The 16031-nt window shown below is 39.8% G+C and overlaps 1 protein-coding gene across 1 annotated transcript in view; it reads right to left on the reverse strand.

The window, feature by feature from the left end:
- Positions 1-9039: 9039 nt before the first annotated feature.
- znf704 (zinc finger protein 704) overlaps positions 9040-16031 on the reverse strand; it is a 202901-nt gene continuing 195909 nt past the window's right edge. The window contains exons 9-10 of the mRNA XM_067980699.1: positions 12572-12669; positions 9040-11896 (exon numbers count right to left, since the gene is read on the reverse strand). Of these exons, the coding sequence (XP_067836800.1) occupies positions 11785-11896; positions 12572-12669 (210 nt within the window). The 3' untranslated portion in view covers positions 9040-11784. The remainder of the gene's footprint in view (positions 11897-12571; positions 12670-16031) is intronic.

Here is a 16031-nt window from a genome sequence, read left to right on the forward strand (position 1 = left end):
ATTCCAATTTTCCCAGTTCATACTGGCACTCATCCCTTCCCCCTCAATTCAACCTGGTACTCTTCTCCCCTCCAACTCAGTTCAACCTGGTATTTATCTTCCACATCCCCATTCACGCTGATACTCTCCTCCACCCCCCCCCCCCCCCCCCCCACCCCGGTCAATACCAGCACTGCGATTCCTCCCCCAACCCGAAGCACTACTCTCAACTCCTCTCTTTCTCCCCAACACACTACTCTCAGATTGTTCCTTTTCTCCCCAAAGCAGCACTGCCAGTTTCTGCAGCCTTGCCTGTTCACTTCATTGTTATCCAATTCTCTCCCCTTCATTTCCCTCATCCTTCTTTCATTGAAATCCACCCCTCCCCTTTCTTTTCTCTTAACTCCACTCCTATCGTCCCACAACTTTAACATTTTTGTCCACATCGGCCCCTTTACAAGGGAGCTGATTAAACCTCCAGGCCAGCTGAATTTTCCAAGGCTTTTACCCGGCAATAGTTAAACCGTAAACATGTGAGAAAGGTATTGGGAAAAATGCCTAAACTACAACATCACAATGTGGTTTGATTCAATTTATATCACTGCAACATATGCATGTAAACAAATAAAAAAGTTTTGACAGACACTTTCACATGTCCCTTTAAAACTACCCAATGCAATTATCAGTCAATGTACAGTAGAGAAGGAAATAACAATGACTGAATAATACATTAAATATCTTTATAAAAAGATCCACATGAAATAGTAACTGCATATGAAGATTTTTATTACATAATACGTATTTACAATCACGCAATGGTCATACCTGTGATTAACCAGTGCATTCAATTGTTTTTTTCTCCCTGGCATTAGATTACTTAGGCTTTTCAAAGATAAAGACATATATCTTTTAAAACTACCTAACATATGTACCAGGGATCATTAGTAATTAGGCCTGGAGTATACAAACTTAGACAATGGCAACTTCAAAAAATCTATTAAACAAACTCCAGAAATCACAGTGACTCCACAAATCACAGTGATCAAATTAGCTAATTAACCTTAATAGGCAGAAATTACCCAATTAGGAAGCCTAAATATTGAAGTCTGTCACAAAGAATACCTGACCTGCCAGTTTTCCAGCTCCAGTCAACTTTCAGTTATTCTCTCATGTACTGTATGAAGAGATTCATTTGTGTCAGTAGCCTGCTTAACTCTTCCAGGAATGAAAAATGCACGAACCTTTCAAAATCTCAAAAAACGCCGGCCTGGACAGAACTCTAAAACCAGGCCAGATTAGCCCAAGAATCCCACTGGAATGTACAGTTAGTCTGACACAGACACTGACAGCACAGCGGTTTAATTGTCTCCACAGTACATGGAAACTGACAATGGTAAAACAAAGCATCACATCAAACAGCTAAAGCCTGTAATATGTACAGTCTGTTAATAACTAGTACAGAAATTTTCCCCTATCATTTAACAGTCAACATGAATTATCACTTAGAACGTTGCGAGTTTCTAACTTTATAGTCAGTGAAAAACAGGAGTTGCTATCTTCAGTCTCGGAATGCTAATATTAAGGTGAAACCTTTATCAATGATCTTTTTTAGAAGGTGCTTTTTTTCTAATACTTTCAATACTTTGTATAGGTAATAAAATTGACAGTTAATATTTCAACTGCACATTCATTCTTCCAGTGGTGGGTTTCTCAGACAGAATTAAAACAGCTAAGGTGGACTTTTTTTGGCCATAACTGAGATACCAGAGATGAAGGCCTGATATCCAAAAAATGACATGAAAGGTCTGCACTTCAAAAAAACTGACCAGTTAGCACCTACTTCCTATCTCCTTTCAGTTTAGTTACTTTCGGAAAAAAGGGAAATGGCAAACGGCAATAACGGGAGCCCAAGAGAGAAAGAAACACTAAATACAGAAGAATCTTACTGAACTGCCACTTCAGGACTTTGGGAACCTACCATGTTTTTATTCTCCAGCAAACCTTGGTGGTATAACATGATCAAGACAGGTGGTTATTTTTAAGGCACCAACCACCAATTTAGAGCCATAAAGACTTTTTTTTTTACAATCAAAAGAATTAATTTGGAAACTAGAATGAACCACTTCACTGATATTGAGGATAACCAATGAGTAACAACTGAATACTTATTTTATTCAAGAAGTGAGGAAGATTTAGGAACGCAAGTAATGTAGGCTGGGACCAAAGCAGGAGAAAAATGATCCTATCTTCACCTGGATAGTGCTCAAGACAGAGCCGTGGCTAATTTTCCCTCTCCTTTGCTCAGGTATACTGAAACCAATTACACCTTTATCACTACCCTGGCTCAGTTAGTACAGACCAGTGATTGAACTTGGAACCTTCCTGGTCTATATGGCTCAGTGCAACATTTAGCTACATAGCTATCAGGGATTGGTTGGGGTAAGTACCAAGGCCTTTTATTATGGTATCAAAAGCAAAATACTGCGGGTGCTGGAAATCTGAAATTAAAACAGAAAATGCTGGAGAAGCTCAGCAATCGAGGCAGCATCTGTGGAGAAAGAAACAGAGTTAACGGCCCTGATATTAGCGGGGAGGCAGGTTGGCGGGGGCGATTGGGCGCGTGGCAAACCCACATGTACCAAACTTACAGTTTCTGATGCGATCGCACGTTGATTGATAGTGGTTAACATCCTCTCCGAGTTTTGGGCCCGGCAGCTAGCCTGATTGACAGGCTGGCTGCCATCAGGAGCTGCAACCCGGGGACGGGGTGGGGGAGAGAAAGAGAGAGCCAGACGACATCTGGCGCTGGAACTGAAGACCGGGAGGAGGAGAGGGGAAGACTGGGGGGGGGAGAGGGGAAGACCGGGGGGGGGGGGGGGGGGAGGGGAAGGCCGGGGGGATCGGGAGGGTGAGATCGGGGGGATATCAGGGGGAGATCGGGAGGGTGAAGAGGGGGACGTCGGGAGGGTGAAGAGGGGGACATCAGGAGGGTGAAGAGGGGGACATCAGAGCGGGAGACATCGGAGCAGGTTTCAAAGGTAGGTGCATTTAGTGTTTTCACTTCATTGCATGGTTTTCTATTTAATTTATTTAGTTTGTTGTTCCCTGATCTGGCCCTTCACGTCTGGTTTCACCAGGTGTGAATCAGAAGCGGTGGGCAAGCGGCCCAGGTAAGTTAAAAATCTTTCTAATCACTTACTCTGTCACAGGTGAGGTGCCTTAAGTACCTCAATGAGGTACATTTGGCTCTTTAACTTTCATCCCGCCGGCCCCCAACGCATTTGCTTCCTAAAATCACCCCCAACATTTCAGGTCGATGACTTTCTGATGAAAGGTCTTCAACCTGAAACATTAACTCTGTTTCTTTCTTCACAGATGCTGCCTGACTTGCTGAGCTTCTCCAGCATTTTCTGTTTTTATTTCTTTTATTGTGGTAGTCTTGACTAGTCTCATTGGCAGGGATTGATATCCTCTGATTTTCTGGTGAGGCCACCTTCCCCTGTGACTATTTTCTCAAATTGTCCAGAAAATTCTGGGAGATGACCGCTACCATGCTGCCACTTCCTTAGAGCTGATGCAAATATCATTTCTGTTATTTCATCAATACTTGGGCCAATTAACCCTTTGGATTAGCCCTTATATATAAACTTAAGTTTGCTTGTTAATACCCCTTTGGTGTCATAGTATGAGGGGGAATAGGCAGTTGTATTAACCATAGATGGAGAGATGAAGAGATTTGTAGATGCAAGATTTAAAATGAAAAAAGAAAATAGTTATGGATGCAGGAATATTTAGTGTACTGTGTATAAATTTATATCAGTTATTCAGATAGTATCAGCTACCAACTAAAGAACGGCCAATGTCTGAAATATGCTGCAGTTAGTATGTATTGTTCCTATAGGGATTCTAACTTTAGAATATTTGTTGAGGATGTTACCTGCTCTTTGAGTGTGGGCTTCAGACACCGTCAAAAAGTTTGGGAAGTTCATATCTATCACTATTTCTAATGTGCTCAGTGATTTTGTTTTATTTAGAAAGGTAAATTACCACACTATTATCTGGTTTATAATTTTTAAAAAAAAAGTAACCATCCTGAACCTGCGAATTACCTGCTCAGAATGTACTGCCAAATAAATTAAAGCTGCAGATTTCCTTTATTGACAGAAAGAGAACGTAGACACAGGCCTCAGGTTAACCACACCACTGATTGTTCAAGAGCGACACAGTGTTTTTTATAACGCTGCTCTTTGTATAATACTGGTGTACCATTCTTTTCCCAAAAGGGACAACATTGCAGTTAGAGAATGATGTTTAAAACCTGATAAAGTTTGCACCTTAAGCAGATATCGTGGTTACAGATATGTTTGGCAATCAGGCAGATTTGTACAGAGGAATGTTCTACTCATCATTTGTATAATCAGACTGCAGTGTCACAGACAAAATTACAAGATGCATAGGTTACAGTTTTTTTTACATTCAATCAACCAGTTTAAAAAGAGGTTTTTGCACCTGATACAACTGCACATTCCTGTTACACCTTTGGTCTTTCCATTGGCCACAAAGGACTTGCAAAGGGTTCAAAAACTAAGGGACATAATTTATAAATTGATATAAATAAGGAACTCCGGCTGAATATTTCACAAAGGATAATCAACATATGGAATAAGTCACTAAGGAAGTCCGCTAAAGCAAATGATCTAAATAGGTGAGAGAGGAATTGCATGAGAAGACGAGAGGGTGGAATTGAGATTAACCAAAATGGTGGTGGCCTTGTTGGGCCAAATGGACTTTTTCTATTCCTAACATTTTTTTACAGTTTTATGTGAAGACACTTAAAAATTTTAATTGTTGATGGAACTATTCATTGCAAAACACAGTGTGCAGTTGTGGTGTGTTCAAACCTCCTGAAATAACAGACAATGATACTGCGTCTGTTCTCCTGAGATAAGTCTTACTATTCCAAACATAAGATCATTGGTTATGGCTTGAAAAAGTTTCTGTCCAACATTCTCTGCCATTTAACAGACCTGTGAAAACAGCAATCCTGAGGTTTTTTTTAATTCTCTTTTCTGGCAAGTAATGTTGGTCTACATATTAGCAAAGACAATGTCCTTTGGTAGAAAACAAAACCCATTAACTTGGAAAACACTTGTACAAAAGTTTATGAATAACATTTGACAATAGTTCACTTTTTCTTTAAAAATTCTTTTGTCATGTGCTGCCTGTGGCGACTGCAGTTTGTGTCTATCAGCACCAGGAATTCACCTGATGATACTTGTAGATATTCATTTCTTCAGAGAACATGCATTGTAGTCACTTCTCAGCCAGACTATTAGAAATCTTGTCTAACAGATACAAAATAATTCTGTAGTGAGTCAAGTTGGCAAATCTCCACACCCAGATCCATATTGAAGTTCTTTTACTGTATTTCAGGATAAAAACATTCTTTCATAATGTATAGCCAAGGATAGAATTTGAACTTCTAATACAAATTGGGTTTAATTCAATTACTTTGGGGTAATTATAAAATACACACAAATTCAAACACTAATCCTTGGTGTATGATAATATATAGAAATATTTCAGTAAACATTAGCATTCCATATCAAAAATAAACTATATTTAATTTAAGTTGGATGGGCTAGTTTTTAAGAGTCACTCATTATAATTCTAGGGCTGTGTTATTGTGGAAAATTGTACTCATATAAATTTTTTTCCATTGTATGCCTCAACGGGAGGAACGATTAGCAGAAAATTCTTCTGCAGGAGCAGGTCAGTGGCATGGAGAGTAAACTCTGTGCTGCCAACAGTCACTGGCGTACCTGGTGGCTTAGCAATGGAAGAGATTTGGTGATGTACTCAGGGAAGTAGTAATAGTGTAACATAGGAATAACAGCAAGGTGTTCAAACTGGGTTGGAAGTGTGTAGAACAGGACTAGCAAAGTGTTAGGACTGACTAGTGAGGATGTCGTATGGACTATTAGGATAATTAGACTGGACAATGAGGATGTAATATAGGACAGACAAGATGACTGGATTGAATAATTACACCATATGGGGGAAAGCAGGAGATAGATGTTCATGGGAGAACATGGAAAAGTATCAGATGAGCAGTACTGAGGTAATAATACTGTTCAGAACTACTCTGTATTTAAAGTGTTAGGTTCAGCTTCTCTTTGGCCAGAAAGGTGAATAGATCTTTAAATTAAACATGCACATTATTTTCATCACATGAAGTATAAATGAAGCACGATGTGTGACAACGTATTGCTGAATATTATAAACCTGATATCAGAAAATTAAGAATAAAGACATTTTTCTTTACTAATGAGACAGCCATTTGCAGCATCTAAATAGGGGTTAAGAATAACACAACTGCTTGGATATTACTGGAATACTCATTTGATGTGAGGCTTTTGATGTTTCTCAGTCTATTTTTGGAAGTATTACTATATATCTTTGTATATACCCTGATATTTTATCATTTATTCAATGACAAAATGCACAATTTGCAAAATGACTGCATATCGCTAATTTAGTGAAAATAGGCTAACTTCCTAGTTTTGAAAACATCAAAGAATTCAGGTAAAATGACCTGCTTCCAACCCAAATTGTTTAATGTTTGCTTTTCCTTAATGCAGTACTTTATGACGAGACATCAATTGGAGATGAACAGATTAGGATTTGGGAGGAAGAAGCAAATGTTTAAATCTCTCCACTGTTAACCTGCAAGTTTATGTAAGCGATGTGACCTGAGATTCTATGGGAAGTTGTAATTTCTTCCATTCCCTCCATGGCTATGTGATTTCATGATCTTCAGTAAAATAGAAACTGTGTACCATAAAACTGACCTTGGCGCTTAGCAAAGTGAAAAAAAATCTATCAGAAACAATCCAGCAATCAACGCAAGGCTAGCTCATATTAGACAGTCTGAAGACATACTTACAGCTAATTCTTAGTGAGATTTACTATTACTGAATTACCAGTGTTATCCAGATAGTTTGAACACTAGAACTACATGTAGTTGAGAGATTAAAACTTTAAGTCTCAATATTTTGGCTATAAAAACTGCCAGAAATTCAAATATCTACTCAAAGAGTGGTTAGAATGTGGAACTTGCTACTACATGGAGTAGTTGAGGCGACTAGCATAGATGCATTTAAGGGGAAGCTAGGTAGGTATGTGAGGGAGAAAGGAATAGAAGGATATGTTGATAGGGTGAGATGAAGTAAGGTGGGAGGAGGCTCGTGTGCAGCATAAACATCGGCACAGACCTGTTGGGCCAAATGGCCTGCTTCTGTTCTGGAAATACTATATAATACCATGTAAAAATGTGTTTTTTTGGCTAGGAGACAATCACTGACATATCTGCTAGAGAAGAGAAATAAAATCATGGCTTCGGTTGGTTTTAACACCCTGGAGAATGTAGCACCTTGTACTTAAGATAGTTTCTAGCTCACAGCACAATAGCACAATGTGACTAAACATGATAAAATGCAGCAGCACCACTGACTCAATAGAGAATAAGAGTATTCCTGTAATTTAGGAAAAATCACCCCCGGGACAACCACAAGGGAAAACACGAGGCATGTTCACAATACATTCACAATAGGCATTTTATATATACACACAAATATATATCTATAAGGAAAAAGTAGGGATGTGCAAACATCCTGACATTTATTTTTTTCAAAAAATGTTCACCAAACCTCAGAATGTTTAATGAACTTAGGTGCTACCTACTTCCTTATGTCCTTAAGTGCATCATTCAGAAACATTGTCACATTTGGTTTAGCAGTGCAAACAAGTCGGCAGGAATTGTCACTGGTGCTATAAAACGCATATTCAGGAATGAATGATTCCATCACATAATGTACAAACAATGCCACAATGCACAATCAACAATTTATGGGGCCTTAGTCCCCAAATCCATATTTTGTAATATATAACTTTTATATTTTTTTTTCAAAATATATTTCTTGAACAAATTGAACTTTTTTTATTATTCCAAAACTTTTTTTTTAAAAAAAGGATACTGCTCTTGACAGAAACATAGTGGTTTAAGGGCAAGAAACCCTAATAATGGCACGTGGTCCAAAGCCACTTCACATTTTTGAATCTGTTCTGTTGAATAATGCTGCTGGCATCAGAAGCTGCATGTAGGCCAAACTGGGTTAAATAATCTTGGCCATCACCATTGTACCTTGTTACTAAAAGACAGTTTTCCAACTGAAATCATCAATTCATATGCCAAATATTTCTACAATGAATCTGAATTCTTAAATACTTTTTCTTCTATGATTTAACAAATTAAATCCATGAATTTGGAAGATGAGAAAATCATTACAAAAACACTTCCTGTCTAGGGAATGAAATACTTGGAACAAGAATTCCTGTCTACGTCAACACATCAGCTACATCATCATCTCTCAATGACAAGAATAAATGAAAAGCTAAGTAACCAAGCCGAGAATTTACTTGGAGCTGCTTTGTAATTGGGGTTTCCGCCGCACTTATGGTGAAGTTACGGCAATGGAGCAGGAGTAGCTCCAAGGAAATTTCTGGCCAACGCCTTTGAACTCACTCCACTATAATCTAGACCTCCGAGATAGTTACGTTTTGTACTTCAGCAATCCATAGATAGAGCAAACTGTGCCTCTCATTGGAGTTTTCAAAACTGCAGATCTTATTCACTTTCTGAACCAAAAAATGTACTAACCCTTTTTGTATCCATTCCCATCTCAACTTTAAATACCTATACCAAGTAAAATTAGTGATGACTGGATTCTTTTAGTATTGACAGACAATACTCGTGCTTGAAGACATTGTGTAAAGAATATGGAATGGAGTTTGTTAAAAACTGGAACAGGTTTTGGAGAAGTAGTTGAACTACCTTTGAACAGGGGAGTAGAAAACTGGACCAGATGTAATATACTTGTGAAATATTTCAAATGGAGAGGAGGGAAAGAGGAAGAGCATTAACTGGGGAATAAGAAATGAATATAAGGACAGAAAAAATATTTATAAAGGAAATGAAACATTGAGAAATATAGGTGTAAAAATCAGTAAATGAATCAATGCTAGTAAGAAAAATTAAAAGAATAAAAAATAAAACTTATTAATACAAGGAACAAATGCTGAAGCTTCGCAGTCATGTATGGAATGAAAAAGTGAATAACACAGGCTTAACAAGAGACCGGTTAAAACCAGTAATTAGGAAGTTTCATATGATAATAGGATTTAAAATATTTAGATGGAATAGAATGATTGGGAGGACTAGCATGGCTAGAAAGAAAGAACAAATTTTTTTTTCTGTAATTCCTACCACATCCATAGGATATCCCACAGTCAATAAGTTATGAAGTGTGGTCACAGCTGTTTTGTAAGCTAGTAAGAGATTTGTTGAAAAAGTTGATTTATAGGAGTATGAGTTAACTTGGGTAGTAATCTGTGATACAAAGGGGAAAAACTTGATTAGGAATTGTTATGGGCGACCAACACATGGCACCATGGAGCGGTGTTCATGACCTCTCACGCCTCTGCATTCCTGATTTCAATCACATTAAATTGGGAGGGATGTATAGCAGGCAGCTGATCCACTACTGCCAGATTTCTAACACGGCCAAAAGTGAAAATGACTCCCAATGAATGTTACCTAAATGTGGCATTCAAACAGAGAACAGACAATTTCCTGATTCAGCAAGGAGTAAAGAGCAATGGACTGGTGGTAAGGCCAACTGAATGAAGGTCTTGAAAGTGGGCCTCAGTGATAGGGTAAGCTAAATGGCCTTTTCAGGTTCCAACTTTCTTCTGCAAGTTCCTTCTGCAAACATTTTTCTTCTAGGGAGAAGAATCTGGCCTCCATCTGTAGCGTACAATGATCTCAGTTTGGGAATCATTCCTATTGCTCTCCTCCGCACCTTTTCTGGAGGTACATGGATTAGATATTCTAAATGCGATCTAATTAGTAAGAGGTTAATATAACCTTCTTTACCGGTTGAAGCTTTATATTCAAATTTTAATTTGCCTCAATAAATGCTGTTTTATATGACAGAGAAGGTTTCAATGGTTGGCCAGCTATTACTCCTAAACAGTATTTCTGCTATTTTCTACAAAGCTTTTATTTTAAAGCATAACTATATTTCATATTTTAGGACCAATGTACATTACATTAGGTTTATTATCACTGAATGCTATTTGAAAGCCATTTGCCCAATTTCCAAGTCTATCAAAATTGTCTGAATAGCTGCTTCTGTGGTAAAATTTGCCCTTTCACTTAATCTAGTATAACGATGATTTGGAGAATTCTGCTCATGGTGTTATACCAGTTTACGAAGAAACTAGTTGAACTGCATGCAATTTCCTGCAATGGCAGCTTTATTCATCTGAACATAATGAAAAGTGGATCATACTAATTGGTAACCTTTCAGTTTCATACAGTCGGAGATTGCTTTAAGTTGTTCTTTAAGAGGTTAATATCATACCACTTGGTTTGAGTGGAAGCTGTGAACACAGTTACCATACTAATGGTGGTCTGCATCGCTTTTCTGGCCGGCCTTACTATCCCAGGGAAATGCCGACTTTAGGGGGAATTTTCATCTTTACTGCCTGGACGGTCATCTGGTGGAACGGATCGCTCACCCATTGTAGAATCCATCCGATTTTCATCCCACTGATTTCGGGCATGTTCTACAATAGGCGGGCAATCCACTCTGTTAATTTACTGCCTAGGCGGTGACGGCAAACATTTTACCCCATTGTCTCACCCCACGTTAACTGCACTGCATGTCAGCTGAACAACACCGCATATTTCTAGCATCAGGTCACCCAGGGTGTGTTATTGATTCATATTAACAGTCCTTTTCTGTATTGGAGAAAGTTTACGGGTTAATAGGGAACTGCAGTCAAAATAACAACATTTTTAAAAACCTGCTGCCCTCAACGTACCTCAGTGTTAATGTTAAGCAAAACTGGCATCAATTCAATTGCACGGTCCTTGTTCATTGATCCAGTTCAATGCACATCCCTAAAGAGCCCACTAGTTTATAATGCAAAGCTAATTAGCTGTTCATTACTTTTCTTTAAAAAAAAACAAAGGTTCCTGTTGAACCTTGCTGGTGTTCCGTGGTGTCTTCTTAATGTTGCAGCACAATCAATTCTGCTTTTGTGGAAGTTTATCACAGCTCTGGAAAGAAACAATTTCACCCTCCATTTCACGTGAACCTGATCTTCCACCTCCCTAAACCTCTGAGAAAATAAGACACATATTGTTGTAATATCTTCAACAGTACGCAGTATTCCACTTAGTAATTTTGCTGTAGTTAATTGTAAATGATTAGTAAAAATAGCTTATACTGCTTCGAAGAACAGTGAAGTCACACCAAAAAAGATAAACCGCATGAGTGTTTCAATATAGAGTTCCTTATGTCGGCAATGTGCTCACAGCCATCAGGTTTCCAAAGAAACCTCCATGACCAAGATATAAAATCATAACACAATTTACTTCATTTCCCGGTCAGACGATGCTTCAAACCAATGCAGAAACATTTGCTTCAGAATTTCTTAATCACTCTACTCCAGCTGTTCACAGAAAGAGATTTCCATGTAATACATCTTTCATCACTGACATCTGAATAACTTGTTTGCTGCTCAGTTCTACACAGGCTTCTTTTAAGTGCATCTTGCTGGATATGAGTGTTGTTGCTACAGTTACAAATTTATTTAAAAAAAACAGTCAAGTGCTTCAAAAACCTGTACATAATAGCTGCCCAAAGAATCTTCTTAAAGGCCCTTCACAACTCGCCTCTAATCAATAAACCTCTGGCAAGCTTTCTTCCATCGACAGGCGGTACACCACATATCTCGGTTTTCCATGCCGTACACTTTCCGGCATTTCTTTCCTTCCCCACGAATTTTTCTGGGAGTGAGAAAAATAAACAAAATTGGACGTTTTGATGCTCCGAGGACTGTATGTCACCTTTCAGTACACCTCTTCTAATGAAAAACATGAGAATGAATGACTGTCACTACAATTAATGACCGGGCAAATAAGTTGCACTCTCAGAAATCACACACTTCAGAGATTCACATTCCACAGTTTCATTTGTGGGTTGTTAATTACCGAGATAAAAAAAAACATTCTGTTGTTTCTCATTTAAAGAAGAATTTCACCTCCTTGTTTGTTATTTGCTTCACTGAGTTGGAGAAGTTTGGGATTAATTGTGTTGGCCTTTATAATATCAATCACTGCACTCCAAAAATAATTCATCAGGTAAAGTGCGCTGAGATGTTTCAATGTAATAAGGCACTATATAAATACAAGCGCTGTTATTAATAACATAAATGATCAGCATAACATACTAATAGAAAGCGTTCTCAATTCTAACAGGAAATGGATCCTTATTAAAAATGTTTAATATCCTGAATCTGGACACAATTTTAATTGTGTCCCGACCATACTCTTGTCATGAGTAAGTGATATTATGCGTTAAATTTCAACCATAATTAAGAAGTGGGTCTTGAACCTTAAAAGACTGGATTTGAAGCTGGAGCAAATTAATTGTATATTGTTAGTGAGAAATGAGTACTGTACCTTGCTCCGACCGCAGGTCTGGGTGGAGAGCAGAGCGAGGTGAGGGGCTGCTGGCGCTGCTCTCCAATACTCACGGGACGGCTATGGGTCGGTGAAACCTAGCACACACATAAAATTTACATCAGTCCTACAAACACACAGCACCAGTGAGAAGTGTCCAGCAATCCACCTAATCTGTAATCTTACTTTCCGTTGGATAGAAAGCTTGTAAAATAAAATTAACATTGTTTGCACTATAATCATTTAATCTAAAAGGGCATAAAAGACTGCACAAGAACAAGAGCTTGTTCCCTTTTCTTTCCTTCAGATGAGAACAAACAATCGCCACTGCTGGTTGGAGAACTGTGGAAACTAAATTAATCCCAACAAATATGGAGTGGAATACATTAACTATGCTGATGACCTAACCAGAATTCTGCAGCCAAACTCTATGGATGTGCAAGTCAATTAGCAGGAATTACAACAGTACCAAAACATCTGATTTTACCCTTTTAATATTATGCAATCATACTTTAATAAGATTTTTTAATTTTAGAGTATTCACTGTTTACTAACAAGAGCCATCCTACCAAATAAGGTAATTTAAAAACCTCACAGTGATAAGCTCTGAAAAGAATAAAGTATTGTTTAGTTGAGTTCTGTACTCACAAATTGTTCATAACTGACCTTAAAACCACACTCATTTTGATATTTCAAATGTGATGTGTGTAAATTGTGACACTTATGTGTAATATGTAAACCATAAAATACGGCTGATAATGTAAAGAGCTATTTCACAAAGTTCTTCCCCTCCCCCATAGTGGTTAGGCTGTTAGCTATAGGCCACTGTCTGGAAATCCCCTTAGTAAAAGACAAACAGTTAAATTCATATTGCCTTGCTAGTCTTAAGTAGACTGCAGCCAGTCCTGAGGTTAGGATGAGACAATGAGGCTGATTCCCCGGGCACAAAGGTCAGATAAAAGGGGCAGTGGCCGTTACGCCAGGCCTCCGCCCACCTTTACGTTGCCCCAGAATTTCCAGTGCTTCTTGGGGCGAAGGCGAGGGGATGGGGTGAAGCTAGGCCTGCACCTCCAATAGGCACAGGCCCATTACTGATATGATAATGAGGTGGGAGGGACATTCCCAGCCTCCCACCTCTTTTTCCTATAGTTATGGCTGTGGGGCGCCTAGATGCAGACATGCCACATGTAGCTGATAGAGCGGTAGCACCGGAAACCCTACCCGATCAGACTGAAGGGTCTGAGGCTGACCTTGCAGCAAGCTGAAAAGACCCCGAGTGTAAAGTGCAACGTTTTTCAGTGCTCACTTGGAGGATCTTCGAGCCTTACTGCTGTCCAGCAGCAGCCAGATGGCCCTGAAGCAGGTGGACAGGAACACAGGCCTCATAGGCCTGCAGCTGTTTTTGACTTTCCTCCTATTTTGCTGGCCCAAGGCCCTGCCAGGAGATGGGCCTGCAACAGGGTTATGACCAGGCCATTCTAATGGCCTAGGACAGGGGCGTAGTCGCAGGACAAGGGGTCGGCCATTTAAGACCAAGATGAGGAAGAATTTCTTCACACAGAGGGTTGTGAATCTTTGGAATTCTTTACCCCAGGGGGCTGTGGATGTTGAGTCATTGAATATATTTAAGGCTGAGATAGACAGATTTCTGGACTCTAGAGGAATCAAGGGATATGGGGATTGGGCAGCAAAGTAGAGTTGAGGTCGAAGATCAGTCATGATCTGATTGAATGGCGCAGCAGGCTCGAGGGGCCATGCGGCCTACTCTTGCTCCTATTTCTTATAAAAGTCCAGTGAACCCGGGTCTGTACGTGTGCACAGCTCTTGTCCAGTGCTGGGGGAAAGTGGGTGCAGCCAGGAAAATCAGCCCCTATAAATGAAGCTCACATACACACCAGTCTAGAAGACTCACAACAGCTGACGAGCAGCTCCAAAAAACTGGTAATTCAAATAACAACCAACAATTCAAAAACAGCCTCGAACATAGGCTATGAACAGTGACATGGTTTTAAAGTGACAGATTTAAGTTAAATTCTGTTGCATTACACAAGATTCTCATCTGTGTCTCAAGATCATAGTTTACAGTTTTCACCCTCTTTCTGTAAAAAAACCCCCAAATCTTCTGGGGTAATTTTCACCTTCACCACTCGGGCTGTAACGCTGGTCCGTTACAGAAAATCGGGCAGGTTCTATAATGGGTAGGAGATCTGCTCCGCCAGTTTACCACCCAAGCGGTGAAAGTGAAAACTACCCAGCTAAAGTCCTTGCCTATTGCATAAAAACAAATGGTTATGCTAAGAATGCAGTGGGACATAACCCAATAACTTATAAATATCCAATGGTCCTGAAAATCCAAGAAAGCCATGCTGGTCTCCCACCATAACTCTGGTGGAATTCCCCAGGGAAAGGGCATGAAAGCCATTTTTGACTGTTTTATCATCCATTGACATGGGTACAGGTTCCACATGTACGCTGATGATGCCTACCTCTACTTCCTCCACCGCCTCTGTTGTCCCCTCCACTGCCTCTATATTGTCAGACTGCTAGTCCTGTATGAGCTACAATTTCCTCCAGTTAAACACTAGGAAGACCGAAGCCATTGCCTTCAGCCCCCACTACGAAATCCGTGCCCTGGTTGAAACTCTCCCTAGTGTTGTCCAAGGGCTTTTACTAGGTTCTCAATGGATCACTCGCATTCTGTTGGGTCTGAGGAGAGGTGTAAGTGGAGGACTTCACAGTGTAGTTCAGAAACTTCCCCAGACACACACCCTTTTTGTAGGGAGCGAGTAGCAGACTCGCCTATGCCCCCACCCCTCCACACTAGAATTTACCAGGCTTCTTGCACGGGGTGGAATGAATCCCAGCAGAACGGGGTTCCGCCCCCAAATTCCATCCCCAGTCGGGTGATCTGACTGGCTTTTGTCTTAGCACTTGATTGAAATTTCAGGGCCAGGATGACAGAAGATTCAAGGTAAGCTTTGGAAATGTAGATTTTAGCCTCTCCATCCAAATATAAACATTTGTTCACATCAGTTGCATTCTTACACGCAGCCATCGATATGAAATAGAAAAGAAAAGATGTTCACTTCACAGCTATGTGGATGCTGCTTTGAGTCTCAGGGTTTCAACGTGCTACTTTGTTGCGGTATCAAAGGGGGGAGAAATTGGTTACCACCCAACCATGGTTGCAAAATGAGTGGCGTGACTACGACATGCACCCAAAGAGGTCAGCCTAAGGACCTCCTGAAATTGTTCATCGGGCCTTGTTACCATGAACCATTGAGCTGCGGCCCACAGTACTCGTTTGCACTTACCTGACTGTGGAGCCAATGCTCCTCTTGACACCACATTTCGGTACGTGAAAAAAAGTGTATTTATCTCAATTTCGATGGCCTTCAGTGGTCCCTTTAAGAACCACCGGTCAGGTCACTGTACAGCCTGAAAAACTAGTCAGAGCATA

This window comes from Heptranchias perlo, chromosome 3, assembly GCF_035084215.1.
Source record: "Heptranchias perlo isolate sHepPer1 chromosome 3, sHepPer1.hap1, whole genome shotgun sequence".
NCBI classification, from domain to species: Eukaryota; Metazoa; Chordata; class Chondrichthyes; order Hexanchiformes; family Hexanchidae; genus Heptranchias; species Heptranchias perlo.